Here is a 21,407-nt window from a genome sequence, read left to right as displayed (position 1 = left end):
GTGTTCCCATTTTAAAGATGAGAATATTGATATGCAGACAGTATTGCAGCCATGATTTGATTCCAAGTCCATCCAATTCTAGAGCCTCTTCTTTCCTCAGTGTTAACCTGCCTCATTTGAAGGAGAATTCAAGGGAAGATTGAGTTGAAAAAGATCTTAACTCTCAGTTTAGAAATGTTGAGCTTGATAAATTGGTAGAATATCCCTGTAGGGATAAACAAGTGTAGCAGGCAACTGTCTGGAGATGAAGAGTGTAGTCTGGATTAGGAAGCATCCTGATAGAAGTGATCATTAGTCATGAGAGTATATGACCTCAAGGGGAGAGGATGGAGAGTGAAAAGGAATAGGACCAGAGTCTTGGTAAACAATTTCATTTAAGAGATCAAGCTGAGGTTGAGAAGCCAAAGAAGAAAATTGAGAAGGAGCAGAGGAGTAAGCAGAGTACTGGAGAAGTAAGAAGAAAGCCCAGAGAGTGTCGGGTAATGGAATCTTGTGAAGAAGGGTAACAATGAGGGAGTATTTCATATCATACTCTTTAAAAAGTGGTCAAATAGGATGGTGACTGAGTAGAGAGCCCCTGAAATTATCTAGACATTGGGAACCATTACAGAAGCAGTTTCAAGAGGGCAATAGGGACCGATGCAACAAAGCAGAAGGCTGAAGAGGAGGGAATAGGAAATGCACAATTGATGGCAGTAGATAGAAATTATTATTCTGGAGAAGAAACAGCTAAAATGTCCAAATTACCTAAAGCAAACTACAGATTCAACCCAATCCCCATCAGAATCCCAATGACATTCTTCACGGAATTGCAACAAAGAATCCTAAAATTCATATGGAACAACAAAAGACCCCAAATAGCCAAAGCAATCCTGAGAAAAGAGAACAAAGCTGGAGGTATCACACTCCCTGATTTCAAAATATGCTACCAAGCTATAGTAATCAAAACAGCATGGTATGGCACAAAAACAGGCACACAGGTCAATGGAACAGAACTGAAAGCCCAGAAATAAAACCACATGTCTACAGACAGCTAATCTTCAACACAGGAGCCAAGAACATACAATGGAGAGAGGAAAGTCTTTTCAATAAGTGGTGTTGGGAAAACTGGACAGCCGCATGCAAAAGGATGAAAGTAGACCATTATCTTTCACCATACACAAAAATTAACTCAAAATGGATCAAAGACTTGAAGATAAGACCTGAAACCATGAAACTCCTAGAGAAAATATAGGCAATACGCTCCTTGACATCAGTCTTAGAAGGATGTTTTTGAATACCATGTCTACTCAGCTAAGGCAAACAAAAGAAAAAATAAACAAATGGGAATTCATCCACCTGAAAAGCTTCTGCAAGGCAAAGGAAACCAGGAACAAAACAAAGGACAACCCACCAACTGGGAGGAAATATTTGCAAATCATATATCCGACAAGGGGTTACTCTCCAAAATATATAAAGAACTCACATAACTCAGTAACAGAAAAACAAACAACCTAATTGAAAAATGGACAGAGGATATGAACAGACATTTTTCCAAAGAAGGTATACAGATGGCCAACAGGCACATGAAAAGATATTCAACATCACTAATCATCAGGGAAATGCAAATCAAAACTACACTAAAGGGGCCAGCTCGATGGCACAGTGGTTAAGTTTGCGCACTCTGCTTCAGTGGCCCAGGGTTCAGAGGCTCAGATCCTAGATACAGACCTACATACACACCGCTCATCGAGCCATGCTGTGGCAGCATCCTGCATACAAAATGAAGGAAGATTGGCACAGATGTTAGCTCAGGGACAGTCCTCCTCAAGCAAAAAGGAAAAGATTGGTAACAGATGTTAGATCAGGGCCAATCTTCCTCACCAAAAAAAAAAAGAGAGAGGGAGGCTGGCCCAGTGGCACAAGAGTTAAGTGCTCACGTTCCACTTTGGCAGCCCAGGGTTCGACGGTTCAGATCCAGGGTGTGGACATGGGACCGCTTGTCAAGCTATGCTGTGATAGGTGTCCCACATATAAAGTAGAGGAACATAGGCACGGATGTTAGCTCAGGGCCAGTCTTCCTCAGCAAAAAGAGGAGGATTGGCAGCAGATGTTAGCTCAGGGCTAATCTTCCTCAAAATAAAATAAAATAAAATAAAAATTTATTAAAAACAGAAAACCTACACTAAGATATCACCTTACACATGTTAGCATGGCTATAATCACCAAGACAAAATCAACAAGTGTCGGAGAGGATGCAGAGAAAAGGCAACCCTCATACATTGCTGGTGGGAATGCAATCTGATGCAGCCACTATGGAAAACAGTATGGAGATTTCTCAAAAAATTAAAAATAGAAATACCATACTACCCAGCTATCCCACTACTGGGTATTTATCCAAAGAACTTGAAATCAACAATTCAGTGAGACTTTTGCACCGCTATGTTCATCACAGCATTATTCACAATAGCCAAACTGTGGGAGCAACCCAAGTGCCCAACTGATGATTGGATAAAGAAGATATGGTATATACAATGGAGTACTACTCAGCCATAAAAAAGACAAAATTGTCCCATTTGCAACAACATGGATGGACCTTGAGGGTATTATGTTAGGTGAAATTAGCCAGACAGAGAAAGACAAACACTGTATGGTTTCACTCATATGTGGAAGATAAACTAACACATGGACAAAGAGAACAGTTTAGTGGTTACCAGAGAAGTGGGTTGGGGGTGGGCACAAGAGTTGAAGGGGCACATTTATATGGTGACTGACAAATAATGTACAACTGAAATTTCATGGTGTTATAAACTTACGACCTCAATAAAATTTTTAAAAAGAAGAACCTGTCACAGCAGCTTAAAAACCTATATTCTTGAGAAGTGACGTCAGCAACATGGCAGCGTCAGCTCACCCGGGACTCTTCTCCCCTCCCAATTTCAACCAAAAAGAGCAACTGCTTTTCAACCAAAAAAAAAAAACCTAATAACAGAAATGATCAGAGACCCACAGTAGCCAAACGATGGAAGGCGGAGAGGCTGGAGTCACCCTCAGAGGAGCTGGAACAGGGTATGAGAGAATTCGCTCCCTCTCCTAGAGACTGGGATCGCTGCCGCGGGTGAAGGAAGGAGCAGGGGAGGGGCCGTGCATCCGGGTATCACCCAAGACTCCTACCAACAGTGCAGTGGAAACCCTCTAACGGGGGAAAGCTTTCTCATGGGGGAACCCCAGCAAGCCAGGGCCCCGGAGACCAGAAAGCGAGAGCTGATCCAATCCAGGTCAGCGTGAGTGAAAGTGCCCCTCCTCTTTCAACCCACGCTGCCCGGGGCCATCACGCCTGAAGGCAGAGGGCTCAGAACGCAAGGCTCTCAACCCCCATCTAGTGGTGACAGGCTGTAATTGCAGCTGAGTAATAGCATCAGGAGCAAAAACCGCTCCTCTACCATCCAGCAATTTATAAAAGCTCCAATCCAAGAGGAAAACAATAAAAATACAGAAGTAGGTCCTGAGGGCTTGGAAATGGGTAAACTAAGTGAAGATGAGTTCAAAATAGCTATCATCAAAATATTCAATGAGGTAAAGGGAAATATAGAGAAACAAGTCAATGAGTTCTAGAGTTACTTCACAAAAGAGATTGAAATTATAAAGAAGAATCAATTAGAAATACCAGAAAAATACAATGGATCAGATAAAACAGAATATGGATTCTCTGAATGACCTTGTAGACACCATAGAGGAGAAAATTAGCATAATCGAAGATAGACAGGTTGAATGGCTCCAGACAGAGGACGAAAGAGAACTAAGAATTTAAAAAAACTGAAGAAAATCTCCGATAAATAGCTGACTCAATGAGAAAATGCAACTTAAGAATGATTGGAATTCCTGAGGGTGTGGAAAAGGAAAATGGAGCAGACAGTGTGCTCAATGAAATAATAGCAGAGAACTTCCCAAATCTAGGGATTGAGAGAGAAATGTGTGTGGAGGAAGCTTTGAGATCTCCTAGATTTGTCAATGTAAAAAGAACTATTGCGAGGCATATAGTAGTGAAAATGGCAAAAATGAATGACAAAGAAAGAATACTCAGGGCAGCAAGGCAGAAGAAAATAACCTACAAAGGAACCCCCATCAGACTTTCAGCAGATTTCTCTACAGAAACCTTACAAGCTAGGAGAGATTGGAGTGACATATTCAAAACTTTAAAGGATAAAAATCTTCAGCCAAGAATATTCTATCCAGCCAAAATTTCCTCAGATATGAGGGAGAAATTCAGTCTTTTCCAGACAAACAAAAGCTAAGGGACGTTGTAGCCACAGGACCTGCACTACAAGAAATCCTCAAGAAGGCTGTCATGCCTGAAAAAAGAAAAAAAGGGAGTAAGGGGTCAGAAAACACAGAGTAGAGAGACGAATAGATAGAATCTGAATAGGATAGCAAATATTCAACCATAGCATTAGGATAAAGGGAGGAAATCACCAAATCAAAGACAATCTTATCACTCTGACCACAAACTCACAACACAAGTTGCAATAAGAGATGAAAATAATAATTTAGGAGGGGAGGAGGAAAGGGACTGAAACACTCTAGGCTAAGGAAGTAAGAGACCACCAGAAAATGGACTATGTTATACACGAGATTCTAAATACAAACTTCAGGGTAGCCACTAAACTAAAACACAGAACAGAGACACAAAACATAAATAAGGAAAAATCTAAGAAACCCAGCATAAGAAATTGCAGAAGTCAATGGGTAGGCTAAAATACACAGGACGAGAAACAAGGGAAACACAGGAAAACCAGAAAACGAGCAACAGACAGCATTAAGCCCTCATGCATCAGTACTCACCCTGAATGTAAACGGATTGAACTCTCCAATAAAAAGACACAGAGTGACAAAATGGATTAAAGAACAAGATCCAACAATTTGTTGCCTCCAGGAAACACACCTCAGCTCCAAGGACAAACACAGGCTCAGAGTGAAGGGGGGTGGAAGACAATCCTCCAAGCTAATAGCAAACAAAAGAAAGCAGGTGTCGCAATGCTTATATCAGACAAAACAGACTTCAAGATAAGGCAGGTAAAGAGAGACATAGAGGGCCAATATATAATGATCAAAGGGACACTTCATCCAGAAGAAATAACGCTTATAAATATCTATGCACCCAACACAGGAACACCAAAGTTCATGAAGCAACTATTAACAAACCTAAAAGAAGATATCAAAAATAACACAATAGTAGTAGGGGACCTCAACACCCCACTCACATCAATGGACAGATCATCCAGACAGAAAATCAACAAAGAAACAGTGGAGCTAAACGAAAAGCTAAAACAGTTGGACTTAATAGACATATATAGAACACTCCATCCAAAAACAGAATACGCATTCTTCTCAAGGGCACATGGAACATTCTCAAGGATAGACCATATGTTGGGAAACAAAGCAAGCCTCTACAAAGTTAAAAAAATTGAAATAATAACAAGCGTCTTCTTCGATCATAATGCTATAAAGCTAGAAATTAATTGCAAGAAAAACCCTGAGAAAGGCACAAGGATGTGGAGACTAAACAATATGCTATTGAACAAGCAATGGATCATTGAAGAAATTAAAGAAGAAATCAAAAAATACCTGGAGACAAATGAAAAGGATAACATGCCATACCAACTCACATGGGATGCAGCAAAAGCTGTATTAAGAGGAAAATTCATCTCAATTCAGGCACATCTTAACAAACAAGAAAATTCCCAAATAAGCAATCTTAAACTACACCTAACTGAATTAGAGAAAGAACAACAAACAAAGCCCAAAGTCAGCAGAAGGAGAGAAATAATAAAAATCAGAGCAGAAATAAATGCTATTGAAACGAAAAAGGCAGTAGAAAGGATCAATAAAACAAAGAGCTGGTTCTTTGAGAAGATAAATAAACTTGACAATCCCCTAGCCAGACTTACAAAGAAAAAAAGAGAGAAAGCTCAAATAAACAAAATCAGAAATGAAAGAGGAGTAATAACAACAGACTTCGCAGAAATACAACAGATTATAAGAGAATACTACGAAAAACTATATGGCATATATGGCAACAAAATGGATAACCTAGAGGAAATGGATAAATTCTTGGACTCCTACAATCTCCCAAAGCTCACTCAAGAAGAAGCAGACAATTTGAACAGACCAATCACAAGGAAAGAGATTGAAACAGCCATCAAAAGCATCCCAAAGAATAAAACCCAAGGACCAGATGGCTTTCCTGGGGAATTCTACCAAGCTTTCAGAGAGTATTTATTTATAATAAAAACTCTTAACAAAATGGGGATAGAAGGGAACTACCTCAACATAGTAAAGGCCATATATGACAAACCCACAGCCAACATCCTACTCAATGGGCAAAAACTGAGCGCCATCACCCTGAGAACAGGAACGAGACAAGGATGCCCTCTATCACCACTCTTATTTAACATATTACTGGAGGTCCTGGCTAGAGCAATCCAAGAAAAAGGAATAAAAGGAATCCAAATAGGGAGGGAAGAAGTGTAACTCTCGCTGTTTGCAGGTGACATAATCTTATATATAGAAAACCCCAAAGCCTCCATTGGAAAACTTTTAGAAGTAATCAACAACTACAGCAAAGTTGCAGGGTGTAAAATCAATTTACATAAATCAGTAGCTTTTCTATACTCTAATAACGAACTAACAGAAAAAGAACTCAAGAACACAATATCATTCACAATCACAACAAAAAGAATAAAATACCTCGGGGTGAATTTAACTAAGGAAGTGAAAGACCTATACAATGAAAATTACAAGGCTTTTCTGAAAGAAATGGATGACGACATAAAGAGATGGAAAGACATTCCATGTACATGGATTGGAAGAATAACCATAGTTAAAATGTCTATTCTGCCTAAAGCAATCTACAGATTCAAGGCCATCCCAATCAGAATCCCAATGACATTCTTTACAGAAATAGAACAAGGAATCCTAAAATTCATATGGGGCAACAAAAGACCCCAAATTGCTAAAGCAATCCTGAGAAAAAAGAACACAGCTGGAGGCATCACAATCCCTGACTTCAAACCATACTACAAAGCTACAGTAATCAAAACAGCATGGTACTGGTACAAAAACAGGTGCACAGATCAATGGAACAGAATTGAAAGCCCAGAAATAAAACCACACCTCTATGGACAGCTAATCTTTGACAAAGGAGCTGAGGGCATACAATGGAGAAAAGAAAGCCTTTTCAACAAATGGTGCTGGGAAAACTGGAAAGCCACATGTAAAAGAATGAAAATTGACCATTCTTTTTCACCATTCACCAAAATAAACTCAAAATGGATCAAAGACCTAAAGCTGAGACCTGAAACCATAAGGCTTCTAGAAGAAAATGTAGGCAGTACACTCTTTGACCTCAGTATTAAAAGGATCTTTTCAGACACCATGTCTTCTCAGACAAGGGAAACAATAGAAAGAATAAACAAATGGGACTTCATCAGACTAAAGAGCTTCTTCAAGGCAAGGGAAAACAGGATTGAAACAAAAAAACAACCCACTAACTGGGAAAAAATATTTGCAAGTCATACATCCAACAATGGCTTAATATCCATAATATATAAAGAACTCACACAACTCAACAACAAAAAATTAAACAACCCGATCAAAAAATGGGCAGGAGACATGAGCAGACATTTCTCCAAAGAAGATATATGGATGGCCAATAGGCACATGAAAAGATGTTCATCATCACTGATCATCAGGGAAATACAAATCAAAACTACACTAAGATATCACCTTACGCCCATTAGAATGATAAAAATAACTAAAACAATAGTAACAAATGTTGGAGAGGTTGTAGAGAAAATGGAACCCTCATACACTGCTGGTGGGAATGCAAACTTGCAGCCACTATGGAAAACAGTATGGAAATTCCTCAGAAAATTAAAAATAGAACTACCATACGATCCAGCCGTCCCACTACTGGGTATCTATCCACAGAGCTTGAGGTCAGCAATTCCAGAAGTCCCATGCACCCCAATGTTCATTGCAGCATTATTTACAATAGCCAAGACATGGAAGCAACCTAAGTGTCCAGCAACACATGATTGGATAAAAAGGATGTGGTATATATACACAATGGAATACTACTCAGCTGTAAAAGAGAACAAAACCGTCCCATTTGCAACAACATGAATGGACCTTGAGAGAATTCTCGTAAGTGAAATAAGCCCGATAGAGAATGACATAGGAATTTTAACATGTGGACAAAGAGAACAGATTAGTGGGTACCAGGGGAAAGGAGGGCTGGAGGTGGGCACAAGGGTGAAGGGTTGCACTTACAACACGACTGACAGACAATAATGTACAACTGAAATTTCACAAGATTGTAACCTATCATTAACTCAATAAAAAATTTCAAAAATATATATACATATATATTCTTCTGAGATGTTCGATGATTTAAGAAGGAAATTAATTTGTTATTAGTTTAAGGAAGAAAATACATTTGTCTGCACACAACCTGAAATACCAGTGTCATGAGTCACAAGGTACCATTACACTCCACCTACTTCAGGTATAAAAAAAGGATATATTTAAGATTGTTATTATTATTCAAGTAGAGGTTAATAATTATGAAAAGGCTATGATATTTAAAGGTGAAATTCTGCTAGGTTAATTAAGCTGTTAGAGTTTGCACATACCATACTTCCCTCAGACCTGGATGAACTTTCTGCTTTTATTACTGGGAGTCACGAGGCATAGGGAGCCAAATCTTAGAAGTACTCTACTCACTCTACATACATCCCTAGATAGTAAAGTGGGAGGTAATTTGATAAAGTAGACATAATAGAGCCCCTGGTAATATCACTGTCATACATACTTAGCAGGATCAAAGTTTTGATGCACTATATTAGTGTTTGATGGTAACTCAAGGCTAGATGACAAAGCCTATAGAGAAAAGAGACGCTGAACATGAGATGAAAAAAGGCAGTAGAGGGCATGTTGTTTTCCCTCTTCCCTCTTTGGGTCTTTTCTCACAGTGAAACCTAGAGCCTCCTGCTGCCTAGTCTCTCCTACTATCTATATGGACTCTACTCCTGAAACTGCTGCCATCCCTACTTTAAAAGGTTTTCAAATACTTTTTTTTTAAACATGATAGTTTAACATGCTGAATTTACGGAACACTTTCTAAATACTGCAGTTCTTTCCTTAAATGTTTGGAAAATCCTTGGATAATCAACCCATAAATTAAGAAAACAAGAAAAACAATATGTTAAGATATGTCACTAATTTTTTTTTAACTTTAAGGTTGTAAAGGTCAACCTTCTAAGCCTATTAAAACTTCTTTGTGCAGATCTTAGAAATAAAACACTAAACTTGATAACGCATGGAGCATGATACAGTACGTCAATTTAAAATAACACCAGAGAGGAGAAAAAACTATGTTTACATTAGTTATTTGAGCAATTATTTCTCTTCTATGGTCATTGTATTAGGAAACCTAAGTGTGTTACATCTTACATTTGAAGTTTTGTTGAAAGAACGAAACAGTCCTTTTCAGATCAGAAAACCATATTTAAAGGGCAGGGAGTTTTTTGTTTGGGTTTCTTTGTTAGCTTATCTGAACGTTTCCCCAGTGTGTTTTATTTATTGCTCTTCCTACCATAAGTGCTAGAAAAGTAATAAGAATTATTTTAATATCCAAAACATAAATATAACAAAGTGATTTGAACAGCAAATGCAGAAGTAATGATAAAATATATTAATATAAGGCTTGTCAAATTGTCCTAAAACGTAAATTGCCTCAGTTGTTACTTTTGTGTTCGGTAGTACATTCGTGTTTTTTTTAATATCCAGATCTAGAAACTGCGATGGTAGGGGTATTTGCTTACGTCTTCATCCCAGGAACAAGTAAAATAGCAACTATCTGTAGAAGCTGTTTTCTGTCAGATAGTAATAAACAATACCAGCAATGATCAAAGCCAGTAGTAGTTAATCCACTTAATCTTTATCTTGACAGATGGCACATCTGCTTATTTGAGGTAAGTGCCAGGGTTTTAGTGCAGTTTCTTCAAACAATAGATGAATGACAAGTCTGTTTACTGGTATAAATTTCTCCTTAGGTGGTCCTTTTGTTTTACATTGCTTTTGCACTGGTAGGAAGGACTGTACTCTTAATATAGTAGTGTTATAATTTTGTCATGCTAAATATGCCTGCTAGAGTTATTATTAAGTAAATACAAAGGCCTTCAGTAGAATTTATTCTTCTTGATTTGGGAATAATGTTCTTGTTCCGGAATTTAAACTATCATGATCCTGAAAGCAAAAATAAGTTAAATTGACCCTACATACTTTTCTTCGTTTTCAGCCTAAAGTTGAAAATATAGATCAGTATAAATTTAAATAGTCAATTTGGCACTACGTTTTTATTTTTTTTATTTTTTTTTTTTAAAGATTTTATTTTTTTCATTTTTCTCCCCAAAGCCCTCCAGTACATAGTTGTATATTCTTCATCGTGGGTCCTTCTAGTTGTGGCATATGGGACGCTGCCTCAGCGTGGTTTGATGAGCAGTGCCATGTCCGCGCCCAGGATTTGAACCAACGAAACACTGGGCCGCCTGCAGCGGAGCACGCAAACTTAACCACTCGGCCATGGGGCCAGCCCCTTGGCAGTACGTTTTTAGACACAGAATTTGTATTTGGTGAATGTGTCATGTTCTTTTGCCACTTATATATAATCACTTTACCTTTTTTCTGTTTCTCTAACAAAGTACCCGTATTTCTAGCAGAAATTTTACTCTTCCCTCTTTGTACATCCTTTCCTTGTTCTTTTGATAGCTTTTAACTATTCGTTTCTCAACCCAAATGCTGTGTCCTCAAAGAGGACTACCCAGAATAAGCCTATCTAACAGTAACTCCTCCCAGCAATCTCTGAATCCTGTTACCCTACTTTATTTTACTTTAGTCATAGCACTTGACATTATCCGAAATTCTCTTATTTGTTCACTTGTTATCTCTAGCCCATTAGAATGTAAGTTCACTAAGAGCAAGGACATTATCTGTCCTTAACCACTATATTCCCAACACTTAGAACAGCACTTTCTTCACATAATAGGCCCTTAGTACATTGCTGTCATAAATCAGCATCATGTACAGCCTTTTTAGAAAGTATTTTAGTAGATCAGAGAGACCTTTTGGTGTAAGAAAATACCTGGGTACAAAATGTTTATGATCTTTCAAATGAAACTGTTACTATAGAACTAAATATGCAACACTGTAATCTTCAAGTACACTAGAACCTACTATAACTCTCTCCCTGAGTTCAAACTGAAGTATTTTAGGTGAGATTCTGACATGACAAACTTTATCTGGCACTAAACCCACTTGGATAGACTTTAGGACAGACACTTGTTCTAAATTTCATACCATATTGGAATAAGCCCAATATTGTAAGAAGCCTCCTAAAAAATTCTTATTTCAGTGAACTAATCCTTTTAGCCTTTTTTGTTTTATTTGTAACCATTTGATAATGACTGTGAAAATTATAACAACTATAATAAATGTCTTAAAATTTTTGAATTTTCTACAAAAATTTATAATCATGAATAACATCTGTTATTTCTGTTTTTTAAATTATATGATAAATTTTGACTAATTTTCAGTACTTGATCTACCAAAACAAACAAAAATAACCAGTATTAGGAATGAAAATGAGCTATCATGACAGATCCTACAGTTGTCAGAAGGATAAAAATGGAATATTGTGAACAACTGATTCATATGTGACTGTAAATTTGATAGTTCAGATGAACTGGACAAATGGCTTAAAAAACAAAACTTACCAAAACTTAGCAAGAGATAGGATAGAAATCTGAATAGCTATTTATCAAAGGAATTGAATTTATCAAAAACTTTCCCACAAAGAAATCTCCAGGCCAAGATGGTTTCACTGGTGGTGCCAAATTTGTACAAACTCTTTCAGAAAATGAAAAAAAGGAACACTTCCCTCTCATGTTATGAGACCAGCATACCCCTGATAACTAAAACTTGGCAAAGATCTAACAAGAAAAGTCCATTATAGTCCAACTTTCCTCGTGAACAAAGATACAAAAATACTTAACCAGATAGAGCAAAATGTATCAAGCACTGTATAAAATAATACATTACAACCAAGTGAGATTCAGCCAAGGAATTCAAAATTTGTTGTATGGTTGAAAATCAATCAGTGCAATCCATCATATTAACAGAATAAAAGAGAAGCCAACAGGAACATATCAGTACATGCAAGTCTGCTACTGCCCTTTAATCTGATAAAGGGCATTTACAAAAAATTTAAAGATAACATCATACGATAAGATGAAATACTGAATGCTTTCTCCTTAATATCAGAAAGAAGGCAAGGATGTCTTTTCTTACTACTTCTCTTCAACATTTTGCTGGAGATTCTAGTGATAATAGTAATGCAAGAAAAAAAAGAAATACTGGAAAGGGAGAAGTAAATCTGGCTTTATTCACAGATAACATGACTGTGTAGAAAATACTAGGGAACCAGAAACAAAATCAAAGCCTACTAGAACTGTAAGAGAATTTAGCAAGGTCTCAAGATAGAAGATCAGTATGGAGAAATCAATTGTATTAGTAGCAAGCAGTTGGAAAATGAAATTAAAATCACTTCTCCTTTGGATGGTATCAAATAACATAAAATAAATAGAAATAAATTTAACAAAAACATGCACTGAAAACTTCAGGCATTGCTGTTAGGAAATCAAGGAGGCCTCAATAAATGGAGAAATATGTCATGTTAATGGATTAGAAGATTCAGTAGTGTTAAGATGTCACTTCTTTCCAAGTTGCTCTAACAATTCAATTCGCCGAAGCAAAATCCCAGTAGGCTTTTTTTCTTTCTTTTTTTTAGATTGGAACCTGGGCTAAGAACTGTTGCCAATCTTTTTTTTTTTCTGCTTTATCTCCCCAAACCCCCCCTGTACACAGTTGTATATGTTAGTTGCCGGTCCTTCTAGTTGTGTGGGACGCTGCCTCAACGTGGCCTGATGAGCAGTGCCATGTCCGCACCCAGGATCCAAACCCTGGGCCGCCGCAGCAGAGCACTCGAACTTAACCACTCAGCCACGGAGCCGGACCCTAGGCTTTTTTTTTTTTCCAATAGAAATTGAAAAGCTGGTTTTAAAGTGTGTATATAAAAGCAGAGAACCTGAAACAACCCAAATCAATCTTGAGAAACAAGAACAAATCTGGATAACTCACACTACCTGACTTCGAGACTTACTGCACAGCTCCAGCAATGGTAACATTGTGATAATTGACCTAAGGGTGGACAGGTAGATCAGTGGAAGATAATAAAGAATCCACACTTACATGGTCACTTAATTTTCAGTAAAGGCACCAAATCAGTTAATGGGAAAAGAAAAGTGTTTTCAACAAATGACGATAGAACAACTGGATAGGATATATTTATGGGAGAAAATTAGCCATAACCCCTGCCTCACCCCATATACAAAAAAGTATTTGAGATGGATTATAGATCTAAACATATAAACTAAAACCATTAATCTTCTAGGAAAAAACATAAGAGAATATCTTCAGAATCTAGGATAGGCAGAGTTTCTCAAGGCGCTAAAAGCAATAGCCATGAAAGGGGGGGAAAAAAACCTGACAAGTTAGTAATCTTTATCAAAATTAAAAACTTTTGTTCGTTCAAAGACCCGTTACAAAAATGAATAGGCAGACTTTAGGATGGGAGAAAGTATTTTCCAAACAGATATCTGACAGAGGACTTGTATCCAGAATATATAAAGAACTCTTACAACTTAATAGTTTAAAGAAAAGTAAATAATTAAAACTAGCCAAAAGACTACAACAAACACTTCACAAAAGAAAATGCACAAATGGATGATTAGCACTTGAAAAAGTACTCCACATGTCCACCAGGGAAATGCAAGTTAAAACCATGGTGAAATAGTTTATGAGACCTAACTGTTCCCCTCCTAGGTGTTTATCTGGAAGAAATGCTAAAACATATGTCCACCAAAAAAAAGAGCTGTACAAAGAAGTTTATGGCAGAGACGTGCTGTACAACATAGTGTGTGTAATTAACTACGGTGGTGTGCACCTAAATACTTGTTCAGAGGGTGTGTCTCATGCTAAGGATTCTTACCACGAAAAACAGAGAGAGGAGACATAAATCTTTTGGAGGTGATGGTTATGTTTCTTACCTTGATTGTGGTGCTGTATCACAGGTGTATGCATATGTCCAAACTCATCAAAATGTATACATTATTTTGTGCGATTTTTTGTATATTAAGTATACCTCAATAAAGCTGGAAAAGAGAAAGTTTATGGCAGCTTGATTCACAGTAGCCAAAAACTGGAGACAGTGCAAACATCTATCAACAGGTGAATGGATAAATGGTGGTATTTTCATATACTGGGTTACAACTCAACAATAAATAGGAACAATTTACTGATATGTAAATAACATGGATAAATCTCAAAACCATTTTGATGCTGAGTGAAAGAAGGCAGACACAGAAGAATATTTGATTTGATATCATTTATTTGAATTTTCAAGTTAAGTGAAACTAATTTAGGTGGGAAAAAGTCGGAATTCTGATTCTGCCTCTGTGGGGATGCAGAGAGAAAGGATTGACTAGGAAGAGACAAAGAAACTCTAAGAAAAGGAAATGTTCTATTCTGTGATAGGATTATGGGTTACTCAGGTGTATCCATATGTCAAAATTGTATGGCTAAGATTTGTACACTTCAGTGTATGTAAATTTTTCTTGAAGAGCCATAATTAATAATTGAGAAGGAAACAAGGAGTGGGTAAAGTACAGGTGAACCAAGAATGGCAGAATACTGATAATTGTTGAAGCTGAATAATGTGTATATGATGTTTTATTATAGAATCATCTTTACTTTGCTTTGTTTGAAATTTTCCCTAATAAAAATTTTAAAAGGAGGTGCAGTAAACAAAGGGAGAAATGTTTGAGTGTTGAACTTGGCATTATACTATTTGCTTGTGAGCTTAAAAAATAAAGGATAAAACAAATATAAAGCTTTTCAGCCTTTTTCCCTAAAATGAGTATGGGGGGGTATTGAAAAGTTTGAGGAATTTAGAGAACTAGAGATAAACCATTTGCCTAAAACAAACATATAGAAACAGCTAAATTTGAGATAATTAATTTGGACTTTAGTTGCAGCAATTTTCAAACTATTAACAAAGAAATAGCCTAGAAAAAAAGATGAGTGGAAGTTTGTCTTGTAATTGATTTGAATCCATAGTTTGAGATTTTGCCTACATTTAATTTTTTTAAAAACCTTTCTTTTTAAATTTGCTTTCCATGTGAGGACTGGTACACATGACTGAAAGGTAGGTAGGTTTTTTAATGAACTCAGTCTCAAGGTGCTATTGACAATTTTATAATTGATAGAAATGTAGATCTTTAAATTATTTTAATGCATGAAGGGAAAACATTTGTATATATAAGTAGCTTTTTAGGAGCTGTATAGTTGAAAATGTGGCCATAAACTATCTGTGATACAAAAAATTATGAATAAAAATTCTCTTGAAGAATAAGGGCAATCATGAAGTTTTTATAGAGTGATGCTTTTAGAATGTGTATATGTGAAGTAAGCTAGCCTTCTTAGGAGAAAAAGTGATGCACATTGAAATAATAATAATGTTAATACTTATCTATTTCTACTTTGATTCTTACATGGTCTAAGAAAAAATAACATTAGGAGTTATAATGCAGAAAGGATTTAAGTTAATATTTAACAAATAACTAGTATATGTTTTATAATAAAAACTTACCATCTGTTTTTTAGGTTGTTTTGAAAAATTCAGTAGACACACATCTAAATTCATGTTTGCAATCTTTTTAGCTGCAGAAGATCATAAGTAAACAAGATGACTTAAAGATGACAGTAGCTAATGAAACAGAATGCCAGGTATGTGCAAACAAACTAAATATTTCTAAATCCATGATATTTATAATAGCTTCTCTCTCTGGTTTGTTCAAATAAGTATTCTTAAATAGTTGGGGAAATTATAAGTAACAATTTTTCTAAATATTTTAAATAGATGTGCTACATTCACATAGTCCAGACTTCAAATGGTTCACAAGAGTATATATATAGGACGGAATTTTCCTCCCAGTCACCCAGTTCTGCTCCCTGAGCAATGAGTGCTGTCAGTTTCCTGTGTATTCTTTGAGAGATGTCATGCATATGTAAGGCTGTATGTATGTGTAAATAAGTAAATATATCTATATATTCTTCTTTGCATTTTTATACAAGCAGTAGCACACTATACATTGTTCCACACACTCGCACTTCTGCTTAATATATCTGAATATCTCATTCTTTTTAATGGCTTCATAGTAGTTTGTTGTCTGGATGTACCAGTTTATGTAACCATTCCCCTTTTGAAAGATAGATAACATATATCCAGTCTTTTGATAGTACAAATAATGCTGCAATTAATAATTCTATAATTATCTCATTTTGTATATATGTGAATATATCTGAGGGATAACTTCCCAGAAATTCAGTTACTGGGTCAAAAGGTATGACTATTTCCAAGGTTGTTGATAAATATTGGCAAATATCTTCTATAGAAAATGAACCAGTTTTCATTTCTGCCAGTAATGTATATCAACAAATTTTCTACTGATAATCTTTCAATCAATTGTAATGCCACAATATGCTTTCAATTAGATTTTCTTAAATTTCCAAACCGTTTCATTTTTTAGAGTGTCTGCTTCATATTTTGCAAATTATTAAAATCGCAATTCTTGGTATATTTCATTTCCTTTGAGCATTCCTATACTGGACTTCTTTTTCCCATATCCAAGTCCTTGAATGGTATTCCCTTATCCTAGATGAATAGGATATCCTATTCATACATATCCTTTGTGTTCTTATAAGAACCCTGTATGTCTAGTTTCATAATATCTCTCACACATTAGTATAATTGTTTGTCTGTCTTCCTCTGGAATATAAGCATCATACTTCTCCAGGGTTATATGAAGTTGGGGAACAGTCCACAAGGCCATCCTTACTTCTGATGCCAATTGCAAGTTCAAGGGTCCCTCAAGATCACCCTCAGGTTCGATGATTCGCTGGAAGGACTCATAGAACTTACTGAAAGTTGCTAGGTTCATGGTTATGATTTATTACAGTGAGAGGATACAGATTAAAATCAGCCGAGGGAAGAGACACGAGACAGAGTTCCAGAAAGTTCCACAGAGGTTCTAGTTGTCTTCTCCCAGTGGAGTTGTGATCAGTGCTAACTTTCCCAGCAATGATGTGTGACAATACACACAGAGTACTGCCAACGGGGGCCTGAGTGTCCAGAGATTTTATTGGGGTCAGCCATGTAAACCGGGTTGGCTGGCCATGTGGTTGACTTCAGGCTCCAGCCCTTCTGGAGGTCAACCTGATGCCTGTGACCCAAAGCCCCCACCCTAAATCTCATTGTTTGACTATCTGGTATGGCCAATGGCCCCCAGGTGAAAAAAGACACTCTTCTGTTAGAGATCCTCTGTTGGCAGCCTAAGGCAAAAGCCAGATCTCCATTTGGTAAGGTTAGTTCTTGAATATCCAGGTTGTATCTCCAAAGCCTGGTAAAGCACCAGGCTTACTCTGCATGCTCGGTAATTATTTTTTAATGAATGAACAAATATCTAATCATGGATATAACATTTTCAACTGTTGACCTGAATTGGTCATTAAGATTGTTTCCATATAGTTGCTCTTAGAAGTCATGCTGCAGTAAATAGCTAAACATGTACATTTAGGATAGAGTTCTAAAAGTGACATTGTTGGGTCAAAAGGCATGAGTACTTTCAAGGCTTTTGATTCATATTGCCAAACTGCCTTCTGGAAAGGTTATAACCATTTACAGTCCCACCAGCATTGAGTAAGCATGCCCATCTCTTGGCAGTCTCTCCAGGTTTGGTATCTCTTTTTGTTTTGTTTTTTAATCTGTGCCACTTTGATAGGGGAAAGAATATCTGTTAGACGTTTTTAAGATAGTTATATAAACCATTTGTGTGTTTTATTTTATAAATTTTCCTTTTCTGTTCTTTGGGAATTTCTTTAGGTTTTTTTTCATGTTTGCTTTTAAGAGTAAGACAGTTAACCTAGTGTCTGTTAAAAATGTTGAAATATTTCTCAGATTTGTTTATGATGTTTTGGTTATATTTTATTTTTAATGTCATATTTATGTCTTTTAATTTTATTTATCTAATTAGTTTCATTTTTAAAAATGCTTTCCCCACATCTAAACCAGTTATAAATAGTAACCTGTGTTATCCTCTGATTTAATTGTGGTTTCATTCTTTACGTTTTGTTTTTTCATTCATCTGAAATTTGTTTCTTAAGTGCCTCCCTAGGAACATTACAGTACTTTACTTTTTTACTATTATAAATGGACTCTTTTTCCCTCAAGGGAAAAATTATTGCTCTTGACAGGAAGTCTATTTTATTTTTAATGTTTTTGTACCAGTCTGTCTTACTTAATTTTCTTATTATTTTGATTTTTTTTCTGTTGATTTTCTTGGTTGTCCTAAGTGTAAAATTATAGTATCTCTAATATTAATCTTAGTTTATTCCTTTATATATTGCACAAAATTACCCCAAAAATGTTAAATAATAGTGTTAATGGTAGGCATCCTAATCATATTCTGCCCTTAATGAGGCTACATCTAGTATTGAGAATATATCTAGTAATGAGATACTATCTAGTAATGAATATGCATTTAGTTTTGTGTTTTACTATATTTCATGGGCATTTATATGGGAATCGAGAAAAAAAATCAGACATAACTACCTGCCCGTACTTGTATGGAAGTCCTAATAAAACATTTAAAATCCACATTTACAGCAACTAATTTATAAATTTACGAGGTAAAGTCTTTTAAGAATCAATAATGTAGAATTCATTAGCTCCATTAAAACCATCTTTTCCTCCCTATTAGCTAGAATCAAAATGATAGAGTAAAATTCTGGCGACGCCATCCAGCAACCACCAGAAGGATGTATCTAACCTAATGTGCTGAGATCTGTCTTTCTCCCCCAGCCGGGGTTCTTGTTCATTTGTCTGTTTAGTAACTTGCCTGGACTAAATGTCCGAAACCTGTCTCCCCCACAGTGTGAGGCTGCAGTTGTTTCTCTTCAGTTGTTTTTCTAGATTTTTATTTTTAGCCTGGCTTCCTAGGGGTCATCCCTGTGTCTGCATGGTTTAGTGTTTGGCCAGAGATTATGCTAACACACCAAGAGCTAATGAGGCTTCCCCCTCTTCTGATGGGTCTGTGTGAGGCTGGAGGCACGTTCACACTGCCAGCTCTTTTCAACTCTGCCACTGCGCACACCTGTGCCAGTTCTTTGAGCCCAACAATATGTGTGCAGCTGGAGCTGGTGTGATCCCTCTTGTGTGTGCAGCCACAACTTGGGATATGAGGAGAGCTCAGCAAGTCCTTTATGGCTGCCTCACCTCCTGAAACCACCTTTTAAATACCTGACCGTCCACCAGTCCTTTGCTTGCTCCAAACAGGCTTGCACCCTCAGTTAATGGAGCCACCAAGATTGCCAATTTAATGCTCCAGATCAAGTAAGCCCCGTTCATCAGCAGCAGGGAGACTCTGGTTTTGGACAGCCTGTCTCTCTCTGTAGAACTTGTACGAAGCTGGACAGGCAAGACCACAGATAGAGCACTGCTCAGTGTTTAGTAGTTAGCATGAAAAACGCTGCTTGGTTTGTCGTATACCGTTGGTCGAATTCCACAGCACTGAAATGGTAGTTTTTTGACCATTTTGTCCAGCTGTTTGCTTTTTGGGGAGAGAGTTTGTCAGCCTCACTATATCATGTGGAAGTCAGAAGGCAGTTACCATATTTTAATTGGTCAGTAGGTCTACGCTGGCTTTTGATAAACATGGTAGTAAGTTCCAAAAGCAAATATTTTAGGTAAACCAACATATTTAATATATTTCATATAGTGTAAAATTTTACCTTTTAAAATAAATACCATACTATATATCAAAAGCATGAACTAGAGTGTATTTTGATGAGGCTTATATTAATGATACTGAGCATTTAATAATTAACTAGTTTTTAAGACATCAAAAATAAAGATTAATATTTTGAAGCCTCTACATGAAGAAACATGAGGAACATAAGAGAAGAGAACATAAGAGAAGTTTGAAATAAATGTAAAGTCAGGCTTTATTCTTAGATAGGAATAGTGGGCATTGTAAAATGGCCAATTTCCACTAAATTAATCTATGAATTCAGTGCAATATCAGTTAAAACTCAACAACTGAGTACTTGGTTTTGTCTTTGTTTGGTGATAGTGGTCAGGGAGGAAGTGATTGTAGCCAGGAGGTATACAGAAACTTGGCAAGATGATTCTGAAGTTCATCTGGAAAAGTAAATATCAGAGAATAACCAAGAACATTCTGGAAAGTGCAAGTAATGAGAGGGACGGTCAAGTGGTATAATGAGAAATAGAACAGTCAAAATATAAACCCAAATATATACTGGCATCAGTATATAATATAGGTATCATTTTAAATCAGTAGGAAAAAACTGCTCATCAAATTACTTTTCAGTAATCCAGAAACCTAGAAGTCATTCCTGACATCTCCTTACACTTCACATCCAGTTAGTAAGTCCTGTCTGGTCTACCTCTTAAATGTCTCTCAAATCCGTCCTTTTCCCTCCATTTCCACTCCCGTTACCTGATGAGGCCATCGTCATTTCTTGCGTGAGTTACTGCAGTAGCCTCCTGACTGATCGATCTCCCTGCCTCCACTCTTGTCTGCTCTAATTCATTTTTCACATGAGATCCAGGAGACCTAAAAGCACAGATATGCTCTGACTCCCCTCGGCCTGAGGAATCCAGTCCTGGCTGTCTTCCAAGCTCCAGCTGTACCGCTTTTCTCTGCCCCATAGCATAGTGGTTAAGAACTCAGACTCAGAAGACCACCTAAGTTCAAATGCTGTGTCATCACTAAATAACTGTGTGGCCCTGGGCAAATTAATTTACGTCTCTTTGCATCTGCTTCCTCATTTGCAAAACGAGGATAATAGTAATCAGCCTCAGGTTATTTTGAGGATTAAATTAGTTAATACATTTTGATCTTTTAGAACTATGCTTGACACATAAGCAGTATATATTTGCTATTACACTTATTATTATTGCTTTCTATACCCCAGCCATATCACACCGTGCTCTCTTGCACCTTCAGGCCTTTATACATGTTCCATGTGTCTTCTGAACAGAGGAAAATAAGAAGTCTGTACACTTCTTATTTTCTGTTCAGACTTCAAGTCTCAGTTCAAATGGCATTTTCTCAGGGAAGCCTTGGCAGAGCTGGTAAGTGAGTCAGGCACTCTGTTAAATGCTCCCATAG

The 21,407-nt window shown here is 36.8% G+C and overlaps 1 protein-coding gene across 1 annotated transcript in view; it reads left to right on the top strand.

The window, feature by feature from the left end:
- The window catches only part of MICU2 (mitochondrial calcium uptake 2), a 134,627-nt gene that overhangs the window by 76,080 nt on the left and 37,140 nt on the right, over positions 1–21,407 (top strand). The window contains exon 7 of the mRNA XM_023621384.2: positions 15,877–15,942. Within this exon, the coding sequence (XP_023477152.1) occupies positions 15,877–15,942 (66 nt within the window). The remainder of the gene's footprint in view (positions 1–15,876; positions 15,943–21,407) is intronic.

Source organism: Equus caballus, chromosome 17, assembly GCF_041296265.1.
Source record: "Equus caballus isolate H_3958 breed thoroughbred chromosome 17, TB-T2T, whole genome shotgun sequence".
Taxonomy (NCBI): Eukaryota; Metazoa; Chordata; class Mammalia; order Perissodactyla; family Equidae; genus Equus; species Equus caballus.
The sequence above is the reverse complement of the archived record's forward strand: the minus strand, read 5'-3'. Positions and strand labels throughout refer to the sequence as shown.